The sequence below is a fragment of the Saccopteryx leptura genome, chromosome 4, assembly GCF_036850995.1.
Source record: "Saccopteryx leptura isolate mSacLep1 chromosome 4, mSacLep1_pri_phased_curated, whole genome shotgun sequence".
Lineage (NCBI taxonomy): Eukaryota > Metazoa > Chordata > Mammalia > Chiroptera > Emballonuridae > Saccopteryx > Saccopteryx leptura.
The window spans coordinates 218,256,596-218,281,149 of NC_089506.1; the positions used below are offsets into that span (position 1 = coordinate 218,256,596).

At 57.4% G+C, this 24,554-nt stretch overlaps 2 protein-coding genes across 4 annotated transcripts; both read left to right on the forward strand.

The window, feature by feature from the left end:
- The first annotated feature begins 1,510 nt into the window (after positions 1 to 1,510).
- On the forward strand, positions 1,511 to 12,607 carry ARMC5 (armadillo repeat containing 5). Of its 2 annotated transcripts, none has more exons than XM_066383344.1 (6): positions 1,511 to 6,432; positions 7,999 to 8,106; positions 8,206 to 8,992; positions 10,228 to 10,721; positions 11,329 to 11,461; positions 11,672 to 12,196. In XM_066383344.1, exons 1-6 carry the CDS (start codon positions 5,955 to 5,957, stop codon positions 12,045 to 12,047), a joined length of 2,376 nt encoding a protein of 791 aa, XP_066239441.1. In that variant the 5' UTR covers positions 1,511 to 5,954; the 3' UTR covers positions 12,048 to 12,196. The 2 variants fall into 2 exon arrangements, with proteins under 2 accessions (XP_066239441.1, XP_066239440.1); XM_066383343.1 differs by having other exon boundaries at positions 1,512 to 6,432; positions 11,562 to 12,607.
- Positions 12,608 to 16,032: 3,425 nt separating this feature from the next.
- TGFB1I1 (transforming growth factor beta 1 induced transcript 1) lies at positions 16,033 to 21,240 on the forward strand. Of its 2 annotated transcripts, none has more exons than XM_066383353.1 (11): positions 16,033 to 16,117; positions 17,321 to 17,436; positions 17,537 to 17,589; positions 17,692 to 17,834; positions 17,999 to 18,086; positions 18,197 to 18,302; positions 18,415 to 18,609; positions 19,434 to 19,607; positions 19,894 to 19,975; positions 20,230 to 20,378; positions 20,585 to 21,240. In XM_066383353.1, the coding sequence occupies exons 1-11, from the start codon at positions 16,105 to 16,107 to the stop codon at positions 20,849 to 20,851; spliced, it is 1,386 nt and encodes a 461-aa protein (XP_066239450.1). In that variant the 5' UTR covers positions 16,033 to 16,104; the 3' UTR covers positions 20,852 to 21,240. The 2 variants fall into 2 exon arrangements, with proteins under 2 accessions (XP_066239450.1, XP_066239451.1); XM_066383354.1 differs by having other exon boundaries at positions 20,610 to 20,842.
- The last annotated feature ends 3,314 nt before the right edge of the window (positions 21,241 to 24,554 follow it).

A 24,554-nucleotide genomic window follows, 5' to 3' on the forward strand; every position in this document is an offset into this window, starting at 1 on the left:
TGACTGTCTTGGTCTATTAGAATGCTAAAATACTCACTACATAAGTCTACCAGTGAGAAATAATCACCACTTATTGGAATGGTGGAAAGTAAGGGATGCTGGATTAGGGACTCCAGAGGGGGTCACCCTTTCACGATTAATGGAGCTTTTCCAGCATGGCCCCAGATGGAGCCTCTGTCTCTTCCCTCCTCCCTTTCTACTCTCAGGAACTGCTGCCCAAGGTGTGATGTGGGTCTGTGGTCAAGGAAGGGGAGGGGCAACATGTCTGTGACCTGGAACAGCACGTGTGGGGAAGCAGGGGTGGGAGGTGGGGGTGAGGAGAGGCGGGCTCTGTGGTCACTTCCCAGGAACCAGAGACTCTCCAGCTTTGCGTTCCAGCCCCTAAGCCAGGACCGACCTCAGACATTCCCAGAGATCTTCCCCACCACTGGGACCCAAATCAGCCAGGAGGTAAGGGGGGGAGGGGACCTCCTATGATGCTGGGGGGGCTGTCATGGTCCCGACTTCCTGCCTCTTCCTCTCCTCCCTCCCACCCTCAGTGGGTAGCTGGGGTTAGGGAATCTCTGAGTCCCCCTTTTTGCAGGTCTTAAATCTGGCCACCCCCTCCCGCCAACCTGCTCCCAGATGTTCCCCTAGTCTCGACCCCTGCCCAGGGGCCCAGGGGCCCACCCACCCCCACGCCCTGCAGCTAACAGTCCTAGGACCTTCAGCCCTGAGGCTGGACTAGGGTAGGAATTAGGCGTGTCTGCCCCAAGCTAATTCATCCTTCTCAGCCCTTCATAGGACATGCTCCCTCTCTTCTGCCACACCCTTGGGAAGTGGAACCAGATCCCAGGGAGAAGCTGAGACCACGCAGGCAGTGATCAGACCTTCTCCAAGGCTCTCTGTGCCTGCCCTGTGTGGGGTGCTGTGAATGAGTCTGTCTTCCCGGAGTATGTCTAGGGAAGGGAGGAAAGGCAGAGGGTTCGGCTTGGGTGGGAGTGCTGCTCCAGCATCCCTACTACCCCTTCCAAAGTACTTGCCACACTGCAGTTGAGCGCACAAGTGACCAGGACTGGCCTGACCTGTGGTGGCGCAGTGGATAAAGCGTCGACCTGGAGATGCCGAGGTTGCCGGTTCAAAACCCTGGGCTTGCCTGGTCAAGGCACATATGGGAGTTGATGCTTCCAGCTCCTCCCCCCCTTCTCTCTCTCTGTCTCTCCCTCTCCTCTCTAAAAAAATGAATAATAAAAAAAATTTAAATAAAAGTCACAGTTAAAAAAAACAACAAACAACACAAGTGACCAGGACTCCAGCTGCCAGACCAGGGACACAGCACTACCCAGCAGGAGCCTCTGTGTGGCCCGCCAGGCTCCGAGGGGAACCTGGGCCCCAGGGCTGGGTGAGATCGGAAACAGAACTGAACTGTAGTGGAATCAATCTCACTGCACTAGGCAGGGGCAGTCCAGCCCAGGGGGGACGATGTCACTGACTCCCAGCCAGTCCGTCCAGGCCTCTGTGTTTACAGAGCCCTTCCACGCTTGTGTGCTTCCCAGTGTGGCGTCTACCAAGGACTATCTTCTTGAGGCTCCCAGGGCCAGGGACCAAAACTGTACCTGTGACTAAGGCACACAGGTTACCTTGGCCCGTGTTTCATAATTAGAGGGCAATATTCCAGGGGGAGGGCTGTGTGCGGGGGCACAGGAAGTGCAGGAAAGGAGAGCAGGCCAGTCCCTGGGGCAGCTGGGACAGAGCAATCCAACGTGGGGTGGGCTAAGAGAGGGTCAGGGGAAAAGGGACCCTAGCTCCACTGTGTGAAGCTCGTGACGGTGTAGAACGGGGATTGTAGCCCCCAAATACCGTTTCTGGAGGCTCAGGCTAGTACCACAAATGGCGTGGCGGGGACTGTCCACGCCCAGGGCAGCCGCTCCTCAGCCCTGGACAAGTTGTTGCTGTAAAGACCCAGGGTTGCCGAGTTTTCTGACCCTCCCCTCTCCACCAAAAACCAACCAACCAACCAACCCCAGCAAACGGGGAATCCAGACGGTGCCGTGACAGCTCCCGATTTCAGTGTTGGCTCAATTGTGTGAACACACACGCTGTGTGTTCCATGTGCGTGAGTGCCACGGCCTGACCGCTGGGTGTGTACCTGGGCAGAGCGGCGCCTCCCCTGCCAGCTCAGGGCACAGCGAGGACTGGCAACGCCTGCTGGATGAAGCCAGTGCGTTCTGTTTCCAGGTCTGGCCAGACTCCCTGCTCTGGCAGGACCTACTTCCGCAATCTGAGAGGAGGCAGGGCCCGAGAATGCTCGCCTCAATGTGGGGAATTAGCTTCTCGTTCTCCGAAAGGGGTTTTGCAAACAAATCCTGCTCCACACGCACCTCTGTCACGTATCTGATGTCACTGTGCAGTGACAGACGTGGCGAGATGCGCACGATGGCTCTGCGGGAGCTGAGACCCGAAAGCCACCAGTCGGCAGTAGAGCAAGACCTGATCACAACAGCTGTTTCCGGAGAGCCCACTGGGCCCGTCCCGGCTCAGGCCTCCCACTCAGACCTGGCTGGGCTTCTGTGGAGTACTGTTGGTGGGGAACATGGCAAGGACTCTTCCCTCATGACCGACCCCGTTCCCGGGCCATTGGTTGCTCCCAGCTTGAGGGGACAAGCGGCATCCACTGGATGTCACTTTGATGAAGCCTCCCAAACTTGCCCTGCATGAGGCCCTTTCTCCACTTCCAGCTCCATGCACTCTGTGTTGTTACTGGTTCTGAGTCCGTCTCCTGCTCAACACCGAGCTGCCCCAGAACCGGTGCTGTCTCGCTCACCTCTGTAGCCTTGGGGACGAGCTGGCTGGTGAGCTGCAGGACGCTTGTAGGCTGACACCGCAAGTCAAAGGGCTCCCGGCTTGAGGGAGGAAGAAAGGAGAACTGAGGGTTATTGAGTCACGCCCGCGACCCGTGTTTCACGTAGATGATCCCATGGAATCCTCGCCACAACTTTGCATGACAGCCATCCCTGTTTTACGCTAGAGCTCCGAAGAGGTAGCTCTTCCCCAGGTCACACAGCTGGGAAGAAACAAGCCTGCATGCTCGGTGCTAGAAGCTGGGAGAGGGGTTACTTCACATCACTTCTCCTCGGCCCCCATTCTCTGTGGGTCCAGTTCTAGACGCAAGTCTGGTAAAAGAAGGCAAAACCTGGGCCACGGCGCCAGATGCATGGGGCTCCTCGTGGAAGGACAGTCCCACCGGGTGGGCAGTAGGTCTCCCTCAACCTCAAAAAGGCTACAGCCTGTGCTTCTCCCAGGAACGAGGCAGCGATGAGGAGGAAGGAGCAGGGCCTCACACTGTGGACTCCGCTCTGAGCACAGCGTATGCAGTGCCTTGGGAAGACCTCCACCTGGCTCCTAGGTGCTCTAACATTTAGCAATACAGATGTTTGGGCGGCCCTCCCCACTGTCCAGGCGAAAGGGCTATGTTCAGTCCCCAGTGTCTGGGCACAAATGAATCTTCACCCTGTTTTCCTCCACTGAGAGAGCAGAGACGAGCCTGAGGAGTCTTCACGGGAAGAGACTGAGCAAGGCGAAGGGGCAGAGGACAGTCCTTGGCCTGCTGACTCTGCCTAGAAATGCCACAAAGCCTCCCCTGAACTCAACAGACAGGTCTCCTGGCCCTTTGCTTTGACCCTGGGTCCCACCAGCCCTCACTTCACCCTGTAAAGATGATTCTCTTTCAAAGGGGTCATCCACCCCAGGACTCACGTAATGGTTTAAGTGCTCAGACCCTTCTGCCAGAACACAGCCCTCTTTAGGGTACCCTGTGCAAGGTGGGACTCACCCCCACGCCCCGCACTCCTCACAGGGCATGCCTGGCCTCTGGTCCCATCCCTCTGGGGTGAGGGAGTTGTTCCTCTTGGTGTCATTAGCTCCATCATTCCCTAGGCCTGCGCAGGGATCTGGTGGGCAGCTGTCCAAGGTGTCCTAGGCCTGGGAGCAGCGGGGGTGTCGGTGCTGGACAGCTCCTGCCATTCAACAGCTCTCCCTCCGCTGGTGTTCTGTCTCAGGGGCTTCACAGAACAGGCCTAAGCCCTCTCTCCTGGGAAGGTTCTTGGAAGGCAGTGATCCCAGCTCTACTGCTCTGATCCCTCCAGCCTTGGGTTCCCTGATTCAATCCACAAATCAACAGCCCAACGACAGCAGAAAAGCGGTTTCCTTAGAGATGCTGGTTATATCAGGCTCCTTGAGGACTGGACCAAACTGCTGAAGTCTGGGCTGGTATACTGGCAGGGGCTGCTACCCTGGTGTGTCCCTTGATGCCGGTCCAAGATGGAGCTGTGAGCAAAGACCTTGCCACACTGTGGGGAGTCACAGGGCTTACAGCTGCTGTGGGCCACCTGGCGGAGCAGCAGGCGGGAGTTCTGGCTGAGGCTGTCACCACACTTGCTGCAAGCATAAGGCTTCTGGTCCACGTGAGCGTACTGGTGCTGCAGCAGATTTGAACCGTCTACAAAACGCCTGCCGCAAATGGGGCACTTCGAGGGCTTCTCGCCCCACCCGCGTGTGCGCTTTGATGTTTAAAAAGCTTGGAGCTGTGGCAGAAGGTTTTGCCACACTCTGGGCAGGGGTCGGGCTGGTCACCCAAGTGGATGCCCCAGTGCTCAGTGACCTGGCTGTGCTCACTAAAGCCCTGGCCACACTCAGGACACCTGAAGGGCCACTCTCCACTTTCGGTGCACTGGTGACTTAGGCAGTCAGCTGTCGCTGAGGGTCTTGCCACATTCACAGTGTGAATATTGGCGCTTGAGCAGATAAGAGCTGCACCAACGCTGTCACCGCACCGGGCACAGTTTCTCGCTAACGAGCATGCGCTGGTGCTGGATCAGGTTGGAGCTAACGCTGAATGTCTTACCACACTCGGCACAGGTATAGGGCTTCTCCCCGGTGCGCACCCATTGGTGTTTAACCAGGCCCTAGCGGCGGCCAAAAAGCCCCTCGCACTCTGGGCACTGTGGCGTCGGAGGCCTGAGTGGGAGCGACGGTGTTGGATGAGATTGGAGTTGAGGCTGACGCCAACAGCTACACTCAGGGTAAGGGGATCGCTTCTCGCCAGCGTGTACCCAAGGGTGCTTAACCTGATCTGAAGCCACGCCGGAAGCTCTTGCCACACTCCCGACGGTAGTAGGGCGTGTCACCTGCGTGGCTGCTTTGGTAAGACCAGGAAGGTAGGCTGCAGTCAGTCCATACTCCTGGCACTCAAAGACTTTGGAGACTGCAGGACAGTTGGTCCTGGCAGGACCTTCCTTCTCCCCAGATCCAGTGCCGCATGTGAAGGGAAATGGAAATAAATCCACTAGCTCGTGCCACTATAGAAAGTGGCGGCGAACGGTTGCGGTAGGTTTAACCCTCTCATTTACCCGATCAAGAGCTCCCTATCTGCGGCCGCTGCTGAAGGATTTGACGCTTAAACCTGGCTTGGGATTCTGAGTACCCCTGCGCAGACTTCGGTGCCCGCTTCGCTGGGGGGCGGCAAAACGAGCCCGAAGAAAGAGGTGTTCGCGGCCGAAGATATCCTGGGGGCGGACTAGCAGCGCCACCTGGTGCAGCACGGTACTGAGACTCTCTGGCCACAATGTCTGCGATCTCCAGGTGCACCAGCAACTCGGAGTCCCCTGGGGATCTTCCCATTCCTCCGAAACCTTAGGCATAGTCAGCTAGGCGTGGACTACATATCCCAGCATGCACCACACGCGCCTCCTGGGCTCGCGCACAGATTAGATAACTAGTACCCACGAAGTGCTTTCCGCGACTGTGCAAGAGTCAGAGCACCAGGATTGAGAACTACAACCTCCGATTTACTCCACGACTGCGGTGGCGCTATTTAAAAAGCGTCAGAGAGGCGGTGCCTGGCTACGTCCCTCTCTTCCAGTTCCGCTCCCTTGGATCAGCGGCGAGAGGGGGCGGAGCCTTAGGCCTGAGCCAAGATGGCGGCTGCGAAACCAACCCCTACGGACTCGCTCTCATTTTGCCTCGCGCAGCTCACGGCGGCGGCCGGGGAGGGTCTAGGTGGGGTAAAGGACACAGCTACCAACGAGACTCCCTTGGGCCGTGCGCTCTTAGCCCTCCGCACGCGCCACGTCAAGGCAGCGGGGGGAATCGAGCGCTTCCGGGCACGCGGCGGGCTCCTCCCACTTCTCGCGCTGCTACGACGAGCGTCTGCAGCGGGCCCCGCCCCGTCCCAGGCTGGCTCTGGCTCCGCCCCTTCGTCGGTCGAGTCTGCGGCTACTGCTGGCCCCGCCCCCCCGTCGGGCCCCGCCCCTGCCGCTGCGTCCTCGTCGTCGCCCTCGCCGCCTGCGCGCCTGCGCAAGACCCTGGACTTGGCCCTCAGCATCCTAGCCAACTGCTGTACGGAAGGGGCGTGCCGGGCTGAAGTGCGCAGACTCGGAGGCATTCTCCCTTTGGGTAAGTGCTCCGCCCTCATTTCCTAGAAGGATTCCACGCACGCTCCATCCTATTCTGGGCCTGGGTAGTGTCTTGAGTTCTTTGTGTTGTATCCTGGAAAACAGCTTTATAACAGCGCGGCGCCCATACCTCTCAAGCCTTCACGCCTTGTTACGTTACAGTTCTGTTTATAGGTTATACCCGAGCCCTCCTAGATCAGTAATTACAGCCATTGCCTGGATATTGGTTGTCCGGCACCAATTTCGCAGCTGGGGTGATGAGGCCGAAGGGGCTATTTGGTGACTTTCAGATGATTTTACCCTCCATTTATGAGATTCATAGCAGACATTGTCTTCTGAATGTCCAGCTCTGTGCAGGGCGGTCATTTGATGAGCTAGAGCTCAGACGATTTCGTGGTCAATAAAGTGGGCTCTGCAGTCAGCTAGACCCCTCCGAGGTTAGGATTCCTTGTTGTAACATGGGATGACAATAATAACTGTCTCGCACAACTGGAGTTATGAGAATATGAAATACAGATAGAGAACACAGACACTAAGCATGAACTGGGTACTTTGAGTTATTAAAAACTAGCACAGTTAACAAATCCTAACAAAAGACGGGAAGCTTTTCTGTTTTCCCAGCTAAGTTGGCGCCTCCTAGTGGCAACTTTGTGAACACGGTTTACACATAGCCTGTATAAAATAAAAATTTTATTCATTTTAGAGCGGAGGAGGAGAGAGAGTGAGAGGGAGGGAGATAGAGAAAGAGAGAGAGAGAGAAGGGAGGAGCAGGAAGCATCAATTCCCATATGTGCCTGGACCAGGCAAGCCAGCGGTTTTGAACCAGCAACCTTAGCATTCCAGGTCAACACTTTAACCACTGTGCCACCATAGGTCAGGCAAAATTATGCCAGTTTTGACAAAATTTTTGGATAAAATGAAACATTAATATATTTTAATTTTTCATAAAGTGCATCTGCACCCAAATGGGTTTGACAAGAGGGCTGGCACATTAATTAGTCCTCAATAAATTAAAGGTTTTATTATTCGTATTTAACCCCCATCATTCAGTCACTAGTCTGCCTTTTAAAAAATATCCTCCATCTAACCCATTTTTATCCCTCTTCTATCATGTGCCCATGTGCTGGGCTGTGCTGGTGGCTGATTTGGTTCAAACCACTGTCCTTTCTCATCTGGACTATTGCAACCAACTCCTTGCTGCTTCCCCTGCCTTCTTCTTTTCCCCTATAATACTTTCTCCCCCTGGCTGCCAGATCCTATCACATAACTCTCATCGTTAAAGTCCCATGTGGCTTCCCGTGCCCTCATATTCAAGCCCTGATTCCTTGAGGTCATAGCAGACACTGGGTTTCACCTCTGGACCTTTGCAAAGGCTGCTTACATACCTGAAATGCCCTTGACAGCCTATCCTCCTTCTAGCAAATACCTACCTATGGAACCTTCCAGACCCAACAAGTGTTAGTGTCTTCTGGAGGCCTTCCCTCACCCTCTCAGGCCACATTCTTGAGGTGGTTAATGAGAGAGACATGAAGGGGTAGAACCCTTAAGAGGCCAAATTCTCTTGCAGTGACTATTCTTCAGTGTGTGAAGACAGACAGCATCCAGAACCGAACAGCCCGGGCTCTGGGCAACTTGGCCATGGAACCCGAGAGCTGTGGGGACATCCATTCTGCCGGTGAGAAGTCTGTGCGGGTGGAGGTGGCTGGGGCTGGGGGTGGGAGAGGGGCTGGGCGTCTGTCTTTGCTCACTCTTTGTCCTCCCCTTCGCCCCTCAGGTGCTGTTCCCCTCCTCATCGAGAGTCTGACGGCCTGCCAGGACTCACAGTGCCTGCAGAGTGTGGTCCGGGCCCTCCGCAACTTGGCAGACTCACCGCAGCACCGGCTGGCCCTGGCACAGCAGGGAGCAGTGCGCCCCCTGGCGGAGCTTCTGGCCGCTGCCCCAGACCCTGCGCTGACCTTGGCCCTAGTCCGTGCCCTCCTGGAGCTGAGTCGAGGCTGCTCTCGGGCCTGTGCTGAGCAACTAAGTCTGGGTGGGGGGCTAGGCCCACTGGTCAGCCTGGCCTCCCACCCCAAAAAGGCAGTACGTGAGGCAGCGATCCTGATCCTTGCCAATCTGTGCGCCCAGGGCCTGGTACGGCCTGCCCTGGGCAATGCCGGCGGTGTGGAGGTGCTACTGGGGGAGCTCCAGCGGCGCCGGGGCCCCAGTGGGGCTGGCCCAGCCTCCCAGCAGCCCCTGGTGCGGGCTGTTTGCCTACTCTGCCGGGAGGCCATCAACCGGGCCCGGCTGCGGGACGCTGGCGGTTTGGAGCTGCTGATGGGCCTGTTGAGAGATCCACGCGCCAGCACCTGGCACCCTCGTGTAGTGTCTGCCCTTGTGGGCTTCCTCTACGACACAGGGGCCCTGGGCCGGCTGCAGGCTCTGGGACTCGTGCCTCTCTTGGCTGGGCAGCTGTGCGGTGAGGCTGGTGATGAGGAAGAAGAGGGGAGAGAAGCTGCTTCCTGGGACTTTCCTGAGGAGCAGACCCCCGAGCGGGTAGAGGCTGGAAGCTTCCGAAGCCTTAGGTGAGTCCCCACCTGAGCTTTTTTTTGGGGGGGGGGTGTCTGCTCTGCCTCTCTTCACTACCCCCCCTCCCCATTCTGTCTTAGTTAGACTTTTATTGACTCCGGCTCCTGATTCTTCATTTTCCCCGAACATGACCACTTCTTGGTCGCCATTAAATACACCTTCTCTCCCCTGGGTCCGCCTCTGACCTTGGCTCCACCCCAGCACCTTTGAACTTTGCTGTGGGGACAGGTTCACCGGACGGCAGTGTGCACACTGGTTGAGATAGTATGCTCTGGAGTCTAAGTTCTTATTTTGGTACCACCACTTACAAGCTGTGTTATCAAGGGAAAGTTAACTTCTCCGAGCCTCTAATTCCTTGTATTTAAAATGGAGGATAATAATGCATACCTATTCCATAGAGTTGTAAAGATTAAATGGGGGTGCTTTGCAGCTTACCTGGCACTAAACAGTGCTCCAATGTCAGCAGTCTTCTGAAGGCTCTGACTTCATTTCCTACTGCGCCCCCTAGTGCCCAGTACATGCTTGCACACTCCTCCTAGCTAGTTTTTTTTAACATGACTGGTAAGTACCCACCGCCAAGGGCCTCTTTGGTTGCTGTTGCGTCTAGACCCCTGGTCGGCAAACTGTGGCTCGTGCGCCACATGCGGCTCTTTGGCCTCTTGACTGTGGCTCTTCCACAGAATACCACGTGCGGGCGCTACCTCGATAATTAATGTACCTACCTATATAGTTTAAGTCTAAAAAATTTGGCTCTCAAAAGAAATTTCAGTCGTTGTACTGTTGATATTTGGCTCTGTTGACTAATGAGTTTGCCGACCACCGGAGACCATCTTCCTCCTGCATGCCTCGATTAGATATTACCTTCTTAGCCGGGGCTACCGTCACTACTGTGCTTTTAAGTGTCAACTACTTCTTCCGCCGGCTCTTTTCTATTCCTTTTCATTTTTCTCCACGTGTATCGCTTCACTAACGCCACACTAACATACCTTCTGGTTCCCTTGTTTATTTTGTTGTCTGTTTCCTCTTACTAGACTATAAACTCTAAGAAGACAGGAGGTTTTGTTCGTTGCTTCTCCCCAGCACCTAAAATGGGGCTTGACTTGTAACAGGCATCACTCGGTGCTGACTGAGGTGGGGGTTCCCCCCTCCCCTCTGGCTCTCCCCGCTTCTGTCCCCTCCCTTTGCTCCCTGGCCCCGGCGCAGGCTCAGTCTCTCTTTCTCCCCTGCGCAGGTCGTGGCTGATATCAGAGGGCTATGCCGTGGGTCCTGGAGACATCTCTCCGGACTGGTCCCCGGAGCGCTGTCCGGTCCCTGAGCCCGTGGAGCCCGCGAGCCCGGCCCGGAGCCCGGCCGTGCGGACGCCCCGCGCCCTGCGCACGCCAGGCCGCAGCCCCGCCGCCGCCGAGGAGCCGTGGGGCCGCGAGGGGCCCGCCCTGCTGCTGCTCTCGCGCTTCTCGCAGGCCCCGGACCCGAGCGGCGCGCTGGTGACGGGCCCGGCCCTGTGCGGTCTGCTGGCCTACGTGACCGGCGCGCCGGGCCCCCCGAACCCGCGGGCGCTGCGCATCCTGGCCCGCCTCACCTGCAACCCCGCCTGCCTCGAGGCCTTCGTGCGCAGCTACGGCGCTGCGCTCCTGCGCGCCTGGCTGGTGCTCGGCGTCGCCCCGGACGACTGGCCCGCGCTGCGCACGCGGCCCACAGGCCTGCGCAGCCGGCACCGGGAGCTGGGTGCGTCCCTGCGTCTCGGCCCCTGCGTCTCACTGCTGCTGCAGGGAGCCCAGACCCTGGCCTCCCGTCCCGCCCTCTCTCCTCGTCCGCGGCCCACCGTCCAAACAGCCCCCAGGAACGGGCAGAGAGGGAGGGCTCAGTCACCTGCATCAGCTCCACTGCCCCAGCCTGCGGAGTTCTGCTCCAGGCTTAGCTCAAGCCTTGAGGCTCGAGTACCCCCAAACCAGGCTTGGCCCCAACAACTTAGAATTGTGCCTGTGGGCACTTCCTTCCCCAGGCGGCCCTTGATTCTGCATTGTCACTGACTGTGAACCTGGCTCAGGCACCAAGCCTCTCTGGGCCCCACCACCGTTTCCAGCACTGCCAGGGACAGCCCTGTCCCCTGTGTCCTGTCAGCTCTCGAGGGCCTGGACTTACCCCCGGCCGCCCCACTTCCCATTCCTGGCATCTCCACCCCTCGGTCCAGCGCCTGCAGTCACCCTCTGCTGTGCCTCACTGCCCCGCGGTCGTACCCACCTTGCATCCAGGGGCCCCAAGGCCTGTCTTCCCCCGCCCTCCCGCGTCTGGGGCGCCAGCTCCCACGCTGAGCCCGCTGCCCACCCTACAGGTGAGATGCTGCTGCAGAACCTGACCGTGCAGGCCGAGTCGCCCTTTGGAGTGGGCGCCCTCACACACCTGCTGCTCTCCGGCAGTCCCGAGGACCGCGTGGCCTGTGCGCTGACCCTGCCCTTCATCTGCCGGTGAGGGGCTTATGGGCGTCTCGCGGGCGTCAGCGGGCGGGGTGGCCATTCCCCAGCGCCCACTCTTCCCCCTTCTGAAGGATTCTCTCTCTCCCCAAAGGAAGCCCTCACTGTGGCGCCGGCTGCTTCTGGACCAGGGCGGCCTCCGTCTCCTCCTGTCGGCACTGTCTCGGCCGGTGCCACATCCGCTCTTCCTCTTCTTTGCTGCAGACTCCCTTTCCTGCCTCCACGGCCTGGTGTCTGGCCTGGTGTCTCCCGCTGCGAGCCCCTTGGACCTTGGCCCCCCTTCCCCTTGCCTCTACGAACCTCTGCTGGGCCCAGCCCCCCTCCCGGCCCCCGACCTACACTTCCTCCTGGACTCTGGGCTGCGGCTCCCTGCGCAGCGAGCGGCCTCCTCCACAGCCTCCCCTTTCTTCCGGGCCCTACTAGCTGGCAGCTTTGCCGAAGCCCAGATGGACCTGGTCCCTCTTCGAGGCCTATCACCCAGCGCAGCCTGGCCTATCCTGCATCACTTGCACGGCTGCCGGGGCTGTGGGGCAGCCCTGGGGCCCATTCCCCCGCCTGGCCAGCCCCTGCTGGGCTCTGAGGCCGAGGAGGCACTGGAGGCTGCTGGCCGCTTCCTGCTGCCCGAGCTGGAGCAGGAGCTGGAAGAGGCCGTGGGCCGTGTGCACCTGGGACCCCAGGGGGGCCCCGAGTCGGTGGGGGAGGTGTTCCGCCTGGGCCGGCCCCGGCTGGCTGCCCACTGTGCCCGGTGGACCCTGGGGCCAGGGCAGTGCCCACGGAAGCGGGCCCTGGCCTTGGTGGGGCTTGTGGAGGCGGCAGGCGAAGAGGCCGGCCCCCTGACTGAGGCTCTGCTGGCTGTGCTGATGGGAGTTGAACTGGGAAGCAGGGGTCCCAGCCTGGACTGTTGATAGCTCCTCTCAGGAGACCCAAGAATGAATTAGCTCTGAAGGAGGCCTCCCTCTGAGTGGCAGGGGAGGAGGCTAAGCAGAAGGAGTCACCCCCTAGGACCCACGAGCGGATGCAGCTCGATGTGGGATGATGGACCGAAGACTCAGGCGTGAGCACAAGATGGAGAAGACCCGGGCCTGCAGGCCCCTAGCCTCACCTGGCCTCCTGGAGTTGGGATTAAAACTTTGGAGTTGTTTACCCCTATTGTGTGGTGTCTCTGCTTGCTTTCTGGTGGGAGTCTCCTTCCTCCTTCACCCGTCAAGTCGTGTCTTGTGCAGGGCCTGTGTCTCAGTACAGGACCCCTCCGGCATGTAGGAGTTGGACAGGTAATATGCAGTGGCTCCTGGAGTCCTGGGAGGGGGTGAGTCCCCAGACTTTGCCCAGGATTTGGTTTTGGGCCCCAAGGGAAGCCTGCTTCCTGCTGATGTGACATCAGTGCTCAGACAGCCACTCTGCTGGGTGCAGACCTTGGACAGGGATGACAGCGTGTGCTGAGGGGATGCTGTGACACATGTGACATCAGTGCTCGGACAGCCACACTGCTGGGTGCAGACCTTGGACAGGGATGGGAGCGTGTGCTGGGGGGATGCTGTGACACATGTGACATCAGTGCTCGGACAGCCACACTGCTGGGTGCAGACCTTGGACAGGGATGACAGCGTGTGCTGGGGGGATGCTGTGACACATGTGACATCAGTGCTCAGACAGCCACACTGCTGGGTGCAGACCTTGGACAGGGATGGGAGCGTGTGCTGGGGGGATGCTGTGAGTTTGGTGACACGTGGCCAAGGCCTTGGTGTTACTTTTTTTTTTTTTTTTTTTTTACAGGGACAGAGAGAGAGTCAGAGAGGGACAGACAGACAGGAACGGAGGGAGATGAGAAGCATCAATCATCAGGTTGTTTTTTTGTTTTTGTTTTTTTTTTCATTTTTCTGAAGCTGGAAACAGGGAGAGACAGTCAGACAGACTCCCTCATGCGCCCGACCGGGATCCACCCGGCACGCCCACCAGGGGGCGACGCTCTGCCCACCAGGGGGCAATGCTCTGCCCATCCTGGGCGTCGCCATGTTGCGACCAGAGCCACTCTAGCGCCTGGGGCAGAGGCCACAGAGCCATCCCCAGTGCCCGGGCCATCTTTGCTCCAATGGAGCCTTGGCTGCGGGAGGGGAAGAGAGAGACAGAGAGGAAGGAGAGGGGGAGGGGTGGAGAAGCAAATGGGCGCGTCTCCTGTGTGCCCTGGCCGGGATCGAACCCGGGTCCTCCGCACGCTAGGCCGACGCTCTACCGCTGAGCCAACCGGCCAGGGCTCAATCATCAGTTTTTTGTTGCGGCACCTTAGTTGTTCATTGATTGCTTTCTCATATGTACCTTGACCGTGGGGCTACAGCAGACCGAGTAACCCCTTGCTTAAGCCAGCGACCTTGGGTCCAAGCTAGTGAGCTTTTTGCTCAAGCCAGATGAGCCTGCGCTGAAGCTGGCGACCTCAGGGTCTCAAACCTGGTTCCTCTGCATCCCAGTCCGACGCTCTATCCACTGTGCCACCACCTGGTCAGGCGGCGTTACTATTTTCTGAGTGTCCATCACCCATCTCGGGCTTTCAAGATCTGGGTCCCATTTTCATCTCTTGGGCTAAGTGTCCTCCTGCTGTTGGCCTGCAGGAAGACCTGCTCTGTTCCTGGGGTCCCTGCGACCTGTCTTGGTCATGCTCAAAGGGAGCCTCAGCCCTGGGCTGGCACTGAGCGGAGGGAAGAGCTCCTGTTGTTTTGGTGACCAAGGCAGGAACCCCGTCACCTGGCTCCCAGGTCACTGACCATTTGGGTGGCCGCCGGACTTTGAGGAGAGTGCCCGCTCTGGGGAGCTAATGCTGACACTGCTGTCCCTGCCTCTGGGAGTGTTTGTCCAGGTCTCTATTAGGACCACCCAGGGAGCTTCTTAAAGATATTTTAAAATATTGGTGCCTGAGCCCTTTCTGATCGAATTGGACTGAGGGGAGGGTAATTTGGGTATCACTATTTTTAAAAAGCCCCTCAAGTTTTTCTGATTTGCTACTGGTTTTTTTTTTTTGTTGTTGTTGTTGTTGTTTTACCCCCTTCATTTTAATTAATAGGGCCTATTGCCTTAAAGGAAAAATATGAAATTAAGATCAGTTCTTGTACACATCTTAGTTCAACATCAGGGCTATATTACAAGAGATACTATTAGTAAATATAACTACACAATTGAGAGCCATCTACGGCACTATTAGTTCTTATCATTTTTCTCTGATTTACAGTTTTAAAACAAGGATTGTAAGCTACCCTTGTTAGCCTTGTTTTAAATATCTGCTCTGTTTACAACAGAACATTGTATATCTCAATTCCACATCCCAGAAGTGATGTGCACTGTAAGAAGTTACATTCTAATTAAAAATTACACATATAAGTCAAAGCCTGTGTTAAATATTTAATACTCTTTCTTTGCACTCAACAAAACCATCATTTTGTATGAAATAAGTTACCGTGATGCTTTGTCATACAGTTACAACAGTAGATGAAATCTATCTTGTACAGGCAATGCGAGTAAACCCACTTTTTCATGGCCCGGTGGTGGGCGCATCAGCTCCCGGGGCCAGCTAAGGGTTTAAGACTGGAATGCTCGTGTCTGGACACAGGTCTGCACCGGGACCCACAGTCCAGCAGCTGCAGCACTTGTCGTGTCTGTCCATACCCCTCGGTAGTTTGCCTCGTTTCAGTCTTGATTTCTCAGGGTCTCAGTCCAATGAAGGCTTCTCGCTCCTTTGTGGCTGGCTGGCGTCTGTGTCTTTCTTGCTTCTCTGTGTTCATCAGAATCTTGGGAAAGGGCCCTTCTGGAACAAGTCTGGGAACCTCACTGTTGGAGAAGGGCTTTGTCTTGAAGGCTGGCTGGGATCCGGCTGCCTGGGAGGGTTTTCTGAGTCTATGTATGGGGCTTGTGGCTGGGTTTCAGTTTAACTGTGTCTGCACATCTGTTTTCAAGCCTTGGAGAAAAGGTCCTGCTTTAGAATCCGTGGAAGGGTTCATTGTGTCTGTCCCTGTCTCTGAGAGTTCGTTGTATTGATATTTAGTATTGTGCCTTTTCAGATCCCTGTTCATGTTGTCAAAGTCTCTAAGGGAAGGTCTCTGAACCTCGGATCTGACTGATTCTTAAGAACATCATTTCTGCCCCCCAATTCCAAAATTCTGTCTGGAGCAAGTCTCTCAGGAAGGGCCTGGGCGGGAGGGGACTCTGAGACTCAGGGTGCTAACTTTGAGACGTGTTTGCTCGGGAGCCCACGTCTGTGTCTGAGCCTCACTGGGCGGAGGCTCCCAGGCATGGTCTGGAAGAGCCACTTCTCCGACTGACTGTGGCCGCCTGGGGCTCCCTGCAGCTGAGGCCAAGGCTGGGGTGTGGCTGCCTCCCCGCAAGCTGGCGGGCTGGGCCTGCGTGGACCGTAGCCCTCCCTCCCTACACGCCCCCACCCAGGATTCTCCCGTTTATTGCCCCCGACTCCCCCCACCCTCCACCTTTCCCTCCAGCCCCATCCCAACGGATCCCGGCTTCCTTACATGGTCACGCCTGGGCCTCCTGCTCCCGGACGTCCTCCCCCCCCCCCCCCTCACACACACACCGCCCTCCGCCCCCACCGGACACGGCCCCCGCCCTGCAAGCCCAGCGTGGTCCGCCTGCGCCCCACCATGGAGGACCTGGGTGAGTGGGGCCCGGGTCCCCTTGGACCCAGCCCGTCACCATCCCCTGGCTCTCACCCGCATCTCCTCATCCCGCCTCCTGTCTTCTCACTTCTGGTCTTTGCCCGCGGCTCCTTTCCGACTCCACGTCCCCCTTCCTGCCTCTCCCTTCCTGCCTTTCCCGGGCCGGCGCTCCCTCCCTTCTTTCCTCGCTCTGCCCCTCCATCGTTGGCCGCAGACGGATGGGCAGGGAGATGCTGCGCCCGTCCGTGGGCTCCTGGGCTCAGGGGCTCTAAGATGGAAGGGGTTAAAGGGGTCTTGTGTCCGGGGCTGGGAAGGTACACAGAGAGGCTTGACATCAAGTTCGGGGGTGGAGGGGGGGAACGAGCTTTCCCCAGGATTTGGGGAAGTAAAGAGTTAAAGGTGCCTAAGTTCGGTAGGGATCAGGTAGATGCCAGGGAGGGGTTCAGGGTTCCACCACGGGGCTCAGAGATGAAGAATTCTATGTTCTGGAAGGGAAAAAGGATGAGGGTGGGGTGGGGATGGTAGCGATGGCCGGGTAGGGAGGAGGCGTTTTTTACTCCCTGTCTGTTGGAACTGGGGCTGGAAGGCTGTGCCCTCCAACTATGAGACAGAAGGGGTTCCAGCACCCTGCAGTAGGGGGTGCTGTTCCGTAGGGGTAACGGGCACTGACTGGTACTGTGGAGAATAAGCCAATCAGAAAGCAAGTCCGTGCAGACTCACCAATGAGGTGCATAGAGTGGGACCCAGTGGGGCCTGGAGGTGGGCCAGAGCTGAGGGGGCCTGTTCGGCTCCTGGAGGAATTAGTGGGCGTGGCAAAAGACATCCAATCAGAGAGCTGGGTGCCAGGCATGTAGCCAATTGAGCAATTTGGGGTGGGGCCAAATTTGGCTCCAGTAAAGAGCCAATTTTGACTGCATTAGGGAAGATTTTGAGAATAAAAAAATCAGGCGGCTGGGTTTGTGTATGACTCCCAGGATGAGCCATTTGGGATGTTCTGGTCATAGATATTCCTGCTGCCCTTCCACGTTTCCGCCTTGGTCTGGCCTTGTGTTTCCTTCTGATTCTTGACCTCTGCTCTCAGTACTAGCTTCTGCCCTCAAATACTGCCCACTTTGAACTTCTCTCCTCTGAGAGCTTAAGGCCCTATCTCTGCCCTACCCTTGACCTCTCAACCTCTCATCCCGACTGCCTCTCCCTGCAGATGCCCTGCTCTCTGACCTGGAGACCACCACCTCACACATGCCAAGGTCAGGGGCTCCAAAAGAGCGGCCCCCAGAGCTCCTCACATCAGCCCTGCCCTATGGCCACCAGCCACAGGTGAGATCAGATGCAGAGGGCTGGGGCAACCACCCCTATTCTGGCCAAGGCTAGGGGAATCTGGGTCTGTCATCCCACACACATGTCCGTCTTTCTGTAGGTGGGGTCTGGGGAGTCTTCAGGAGCCTCTGGGGACAAGGACCATTTGTACAGGTAAGGAGCTTGGGAACTGGGGGGTGGGGAAGCCAATTGAGACTCAGGTGAGGATGCTTGGATTTCGCCCCCCTGAACCCAAGCTCCCTCCCTGTTTCCCAGTACGGTATGCAAGCCTCAGTCCCCAAAGCCTGCGGCCCCTGCGGCTCCTCCATTCTCCTCTTCCAGCGGTGTCTTGGGCACAGGGCTCTGTGAGCTAGACCGGTTGCTTCAGGAACTTAATGCTACTCAGTTCAACATCACAGGTACCAGGGTTACTGAGATAGGCCTTGATGGGATGGGGGCAGGGCAGGGCAGAGATGAAGGGGTGTAGATTTCCCAGAGTGGCAGCTAAAAGGACACAAAGCCTTAAGTGGGAGAGCGGGTAGAGCATGGCCCTATGTCCAATGCCCTTCTCTCCTCTCTGCAGATGAAATAATGTCTCAGTTCCCATCTAGCAAGGACACTGCCGGGGAGCAGAAGGAGGACCCATCTGAGGACAAGAAAAGGCCCAGCCTGTGAGTTTGGCGCAGTGGCCAGGGCTGGGGGCGAGGTGACCAGTCTTGGATGCCTGAGTTACTGGAGGGAGTGGTTCTCTGGGAGTTTTCTGAAGTTGGGTTCTTCACAGCCCTCCCAGCCCATCTCCTGTTCTCCCAAAACCTTCGGCCACCTCAGCCACCCTGGAGCTGGACAGACTGATGGCCTCGCTTTCTGACTTCCGAGTCCAGAACCACGTGAGTCAGGCAGGGGGGTGGGCCGGTGTGGTTTTGTGACTCCCCTAACCCATTTTAGACCTTTCCACATCTGCTGCCTTTGCTGACCCAATTCATGTCCTCCCTGTTGTAGCTTCCAGCTTCTGGGCCAACCCAGCCGCCAGTGCCAAGCTCCGTGAATGAGGACTCCCCACCCCCATCAGGGCCGACTAGCAAGGGCAGCCTAGACACCATGCTGGGGCTGCTGCAGTCCGACCTCAGCCGCCGGGGCATTCCCACCCAGGCCAAGGGCCTCTGTGGCTCCTGCAATAAACCCATTGCTGGGCAAGTAAGTGGAGCTCTCTGAGTGGGGAGGTAGAGACCCACGGACCCATCTTCACTGACAGCCAGCCTTTGTGCTGTTTCCTTTTAGTAGATAACTCTGGAAAGTGGGTTTTATTGTTATTAATGTCTTATGATGGAGGAAACTGAAGCTGTCTCTGAGTCACACAGCAAGTAAGTGGCAGGGTGAGAATTCCAACCCAGTTACCCTTGATTGTGGCCCTCCTGTGTGCCAGGCACACAACCAGACTACCAGCTCCTGTACAAGCCCCCCCCTCCCCCTGTTTAATCTTAACAAAAGCCTGGTAGGCTCCATCCACAAGACTGTTTCTCTTCCACCAGAGTCTGGTTTGGGAGCTCAGGTTCTTGGCTTATTGACTGAGCAGATATTATGGACAATAATTGTGCCCAGTGGTTGACAGAGATCCTGCTCCTGGTAGATAAAGTGCCCAGAATTTCCAATCTGAGCAAAGCAGATGGCATTATGACTTCATAGGTCCCTTCCTCCCTAAAAAAATTAAAATTTGTATTTTATGATGGCTAATGTAAAGATGAATCTATTAATGTTATATATGAAATCATTTTTCTCTTCTGATTTTAAAGAAATTACAACATTCTCGTGGGCTCCTAAAAAGTATTGTGGGCCCTGGGCACTGTGCCAGAAGACCTGGGTTGACTCCCCATCGCTTACAGACTGAGTTACTTACACATTAGATCCTTCATCCTCGTCTCTCAGAGATGAGACTGGAGAAGAGCCATGCAAACCTTAGCTCTTTGGGGACTTGGGAGCCCAAGGGCCGCTCTGACTCCAACCTCACCCCCAACTCGCAGGTGGTGACCGCGCTGGGGCGCGCCTGGCACCCTGAGCACTTTGTTTGTAGTGGCTGTTCCACCGCCCTGGGAGGCAGCAGTTTCTTCGAGAAGGATGGAGCCCCCTTCTGCCCTGAGTGCTACTTTGAGCGCTTCTCCCCACGCTGTGGCCTCTGCAATCAACCCATTCGCCACGTGAGCCCAGCCTGGCCCCCGAGCTCCAGCGCTGTCTCACCCAAGGAGCCTGTGGAATGGGCTTCATCACCTCCCTCCCTCCGCACCCCCCCCACCTCCCCACCCCCTCAGCCCTGCCCCGGGGCCCCTTCCACAGCCCTTCGAGCTTCTCCCTCTTTCTGACTCCCGAGTTCCTCCTTAGGCCTCCCTTGCCTAAGTTCATAGGTTACCCCACTCCCCTGGGTCCAGGGTGGGACAGGGAGGGAAGACAGGTTGGAGGGTCACACCGAGTGTTCGTTTCCTACAGAAGATGGTTACTGCCCTGGGCACCCACTGGCACCCAGAGCACTTCTGCTGCGTCAGTTGCGGGGAGCCCTTCGGAGATGAGGGTGAGCTGGAGTCCCACTTTGAAAGCCATGGGTCCGTTCGACATCCGCCCCGCACCCCTTGGCCCAGCCCCTAAAACCTCCTTCGTCCTTGGGGCCATGAATTTTCTCCTGCTCTCTTCTGGCCTCAGCTCCTCCCTCCCACGGACTCCCCTTCCCTCCCCTTCCGCTCTGCCCCGCCCCACAGTTTCACACCTTGTAGGTCCTGGGTGTGGCCGGGCACCATTTTTTCCCAACCCACTCGGGTTCTCCCCTAGGTTTTCACGAGCGCGAGGGCCGCCCCTACTGCCGCCGGGACTTCCTGCAGCTGTTCGCCCCGCGCTGCCAGGGCTGCCAGGGCCCGATCCTGGATAACTACATCTCGGCGCTCAGCGCTCTGTGGCACCCGGACTGCTTCGTCTGCAGGGTGCGCTCCGTGGGGCGGGCCTCGGGCGGGGCCAGCGGGGCGGGACCGGGCGCCCCTGGCGGGTCACTGTGCGGGGCAGGAGGCGGGGCTTCATCAGGGCGGGACTGTGGGGTCCCGGGCGGAGAGGGGTCACTCGGCTCCTAGAGCGAGTCATCTGGTGGGGGGTTCGGCCGCTGACCCATCCTGTCGTGGCCGCCCTTCCCCAGGAATGCTTCGCGCCCTTCTCAGCAGGCAGCTTTTTCGAGCACGAGGGCCGCCCGCTGTGCGAGAACCATTTCCACGCGCGGCGCGGATCGCTGTGCGCCACGTGTGGCCTCCCGGTGACCGGCCGCTGCGTGTCGGCCCTGGGCCGCCGCTTCCACCCGGACCACTTCACCTGCACCTTCTGCCTGCGCCCGCTCACCAAGGGCTCCTTCCAGGAGCGCGCCGGCAAGCCCTACTGCCAGCCCTGCTTCCTCAAGCTCTTCGGCTGAGTCCCCGCCGCCCTGCCGGAACGCCCAGGGCTCCCCAGACCCCAGGGCCTTGTTCTCGGACCTGGGGCTTCCCCCCGTCGCACCCTGTGAGCACCACCCGCTGGAGAGACCTGCCCCTAAGGTACCTTCCTCTGCGTTCTCCGTGGGCAAGTTCAGAAAAGGCCCGGCCGACCCTAAGGCCACACGCCCCCGAAGTGGGACGTGCACTAACTAGCGAGCCCTGATCCCTCCTGCGTCCTTCACCCGATTCCCACCCTTGCGGGAGCCCCGCCTGCCGGAAGGCCCTTGCAATTCCGACTGATCAGAGGCCAGGCCAGGACGGGCCTCTCCCGGCTCCCCCACTGCTCTGTGCACTTTTTTTCTACCTGTATAAACACACAGTCCACGTCGCACGGGTGCTGCTGTGTCTCTGCCCTGGACAGCCTTGCGTCGCGACGCCCCGCCCTTTGGGCTGGTTCTTTCTGCAGCTGGTTCTCCAGCTCTGTGGCTGGAGCCGGACCTGCAGCCTCAGCCTTCGCGTGTCAGATGAGCCCGACGCAGTCAAGGACCGCGACCAGAGCAGGACTGTGCAGATAGGGGCCGCGCCAGCGCAAGAGTTGAAGCTGGCCGCCGTCGAACCTTCCCGCCTCTCCCCATCCCCCTTCAGCGCTCTATATTTTGAAATAAGCAATCTGTTCCCTTCTTAATTCCCTGACCCTCGCTCGCCATCTTGTCTGGTTTCCAGATTTTTCCCCCGTCCCTATAAGACCTTCAGAGATGGGACTCCATCCAGAAGTGCCAATGTATGCCCACGCTTTGGATCTGGACACTAAGGCACTTCCTCTTACTAGGCAGAGGGTGGCACTAGGTGTGGCCAGGAGAGTGACTGAGGGAAGCACTAGGGGCAGGAGGAGCCAGAAGAAGCTTCTAACTGGGAATCAAAGAAGGCTTCCTGAAGGAGGTGACATCTTAGCTAGGCCCCAGCAGAGAAGGGTGAGGCCAGGGGGTTTTAGGTGTGGAGAAGTTCAGGTTCCATCTGAATCCCCTAATCCCAGGGGCCTTTCTGAGCCCAGAACCTTCACCTTGGCCTCTGCAGTTCCCTAGGGAGGGGGCATGGACTCCTGGGTCCAAATTATCGGGGTCTTGAGGCTGGAAAAGGTGGGCCCTCAGAGCCCCTTCCAGCTTAAGGAGGAGCTGGCAGACAGAGCGTGTTTGGGCGAGACAGGTGAGGCGTGCCCTGCGCTTGCTTCAGGCAGACCCCGTCCTTCCTCTGAGGCTCCTCCCCCTGGGTCCTCCCAGGCCTCCTATTTCCCCTCCACATATTCTCCCCGATCAGCGCTGTCCACCTGGCTTGTATCCACCTCCTTGTCTTGAGGATGCCCAAATGGGCCATCGCCAATCTCAATTCATTCATTTGCCATGTTTATTGAATGCTTACTGTGCCAGGCTCCATACCAGGTGCCGGGAGACCATACAGAACCAAGCAGACATGTCCCTTGCCCTCCTGGAGCTGAGGGCTAGTAGGGGAGGCAGGTGATAAGTGTGATGAAGCCTGGGTGAAGTTGCTTCTACCGCCTTGTTTCTACTTCCAGTATCTCCCTAGTCCATAGCACTTATCACTGTTGCAAACACGTTTACTTGTTGCTTGTTTTATGTTTTTGTTTTTAGTGAGAGGAAGGGAGGTAGAGAGACAGACTCCAGCATGGGCCCCGACTGGGACCCACCTGGCAAGCCCACTAGGGGGCGATGCTGTGCCCATCTGGGGCTGCAGCTCCGTTGCTCAGCAACAGGGATTTTTTTTTTTTTTTGACACCTGAGGCAGAGGGCAGGGAGCCATCCCCAGCCCCAGAGGCCAACTGGAGCCATGGCTGCGGGGGGTGGGGGGTGGGGGAGAGAGAGAGAGAGAGAGAGAGAGAGAGAGCAGGGAGGGGGAGGGGTAGAGAAGCAGATGGTCTCTTCTCCTGTGTGCCCTGACCGGGAATCCAACCGGGAACATTCACACCCCTGGCGGGCACTCTACCACTGAGCCAACCGGCCAGGGCCTATGTGTTTTTGAAACTGGAATGCAAGCTCCTGCGAGCTTGTCAGATGGCGTATTTGTCAGATGACGCTGTCTCTCGAGTGTCTAGAATGGTATCTGGTATGTGGTAAGTGCTCAACAAATGTCTGTTAATGAAGGAAGGAATGAGGAAGCGAGGCACTGCAGGAAAATGAGGAGAAATACGGAGAACTAAGAGAAGGTGGAGAAGGGATTACTTTAACCAGATAGTCAGAGAAGGCCTCTGAAAATGTATGTTCCTAGGCTGAGGCTCCGTTGAGAAAGAGCCACCATGTGAAGTGTCTGAGGAGACCATTCCAGGCAGAGGACACAGGCCGAGGCCAGGGGGTAGAAAGAGCTTGGCGTAGTGGAAGAAAGGAAAGGCCAGTGTGGCTGGATTAGAGCAACAAGGGGGGAGAGGAGCAGGAGATCAGATCAAAGAGGCAACAGGTGCCACACCAAGGAGGGCTTTGAAGGCCCCGATGTGTCCTCTGAGACTGGCCCTGCGTTTCTCTGGGCACTTCCAAGTCCACTGCCCCTGAGGCAGACACTGGGGGCCCCACCCACGCCTGCTGGGCCCACCTGGGAAGTCCTGTACACCCAGTCTCCCCAGCTGCTCCCCGAGTTTCCGTCGGAGGGTGCTCCTGTACCCCGCAGGGCTGAGGTGGGCGGGGAGGGGGTTCTGTAATCTCCAAATACGGAGAGACAGGAATTGGTGAAGAAATAGCCCAGCTTCCTGGCTGCTTGAGGGTCAGTTCAAAGATGTGTTCCCCAAAGAGTCTCAGGGGATCCCCACTGGAGCTGGAGTCCAGTTATTCACAGTCGTCACCTGTCAGCGGACACACCTTTTATTGGCTTTTCTTCTTTCTTTGTCTCACTTCCTCTCTCCTTCACGGTCCTTATTGGGATCACCTCCCCAGGAAAGCCCTTGCTCTCCAGGTCTTATTGTGGGGACTGCTTTTTAAGGCCCTCCTTACATAGAACTCATTATATTCCCCTAGAATAGTGTTCTCTCTACCCCATCTCAGGAGTGAACCCACCTACCACAGTCAGACATCCAACCCTGGTCAGTTCTAGAAGAAGCGAGAGGTACAGCTGTCCATCAACCCTCTCTCCCTTCTTGTATCCAGCCCTGTGCTAAGCAACAGAATTCCAGGGGTGAATCAGATCATTTCCAGCTCTTGGGGAGGCCCTCGCCTGTGGGGGCAACAGAGCCGAACTCAGACAAGGGCCACGCAATGTGCTTGGAACTGTATCAGAAAAGTCGAAGAAGTCTTTCTTGAAGGGGTAACACGAACTGGGCACTGAAGGCTGAGTAGGAGTTGGCTGTTTGGGAGGCACTCTAAGCATAAGGCACAACCTTGCAACAGTTTAGGGGTATAAAAATATACGATCTGGGTGGGGCAAAGGAGTAGGAAGGAAATGGGAAGACACTCTAGATGTGGTACAGGAGCGAGAGAAAGGGTGGGCCGGGCTTGGGGCATGGCAGGCCTTGGCCCTCAGGCTGGGGAGCTTCTACCCTCTGAGGATGATGGGGAGGTATGGAGGGTTTCTGAGCAGGGAGTGACAATGTCAGATTTTTTTTTCTTTTTTTCTGAAGCTGGAAACGGGGAGAGACAGTCAGACTCCCGCATGCGCCCAACCAGGATCCACCCGGCACACCCACCAGGGGCGACGCTCTGCCCA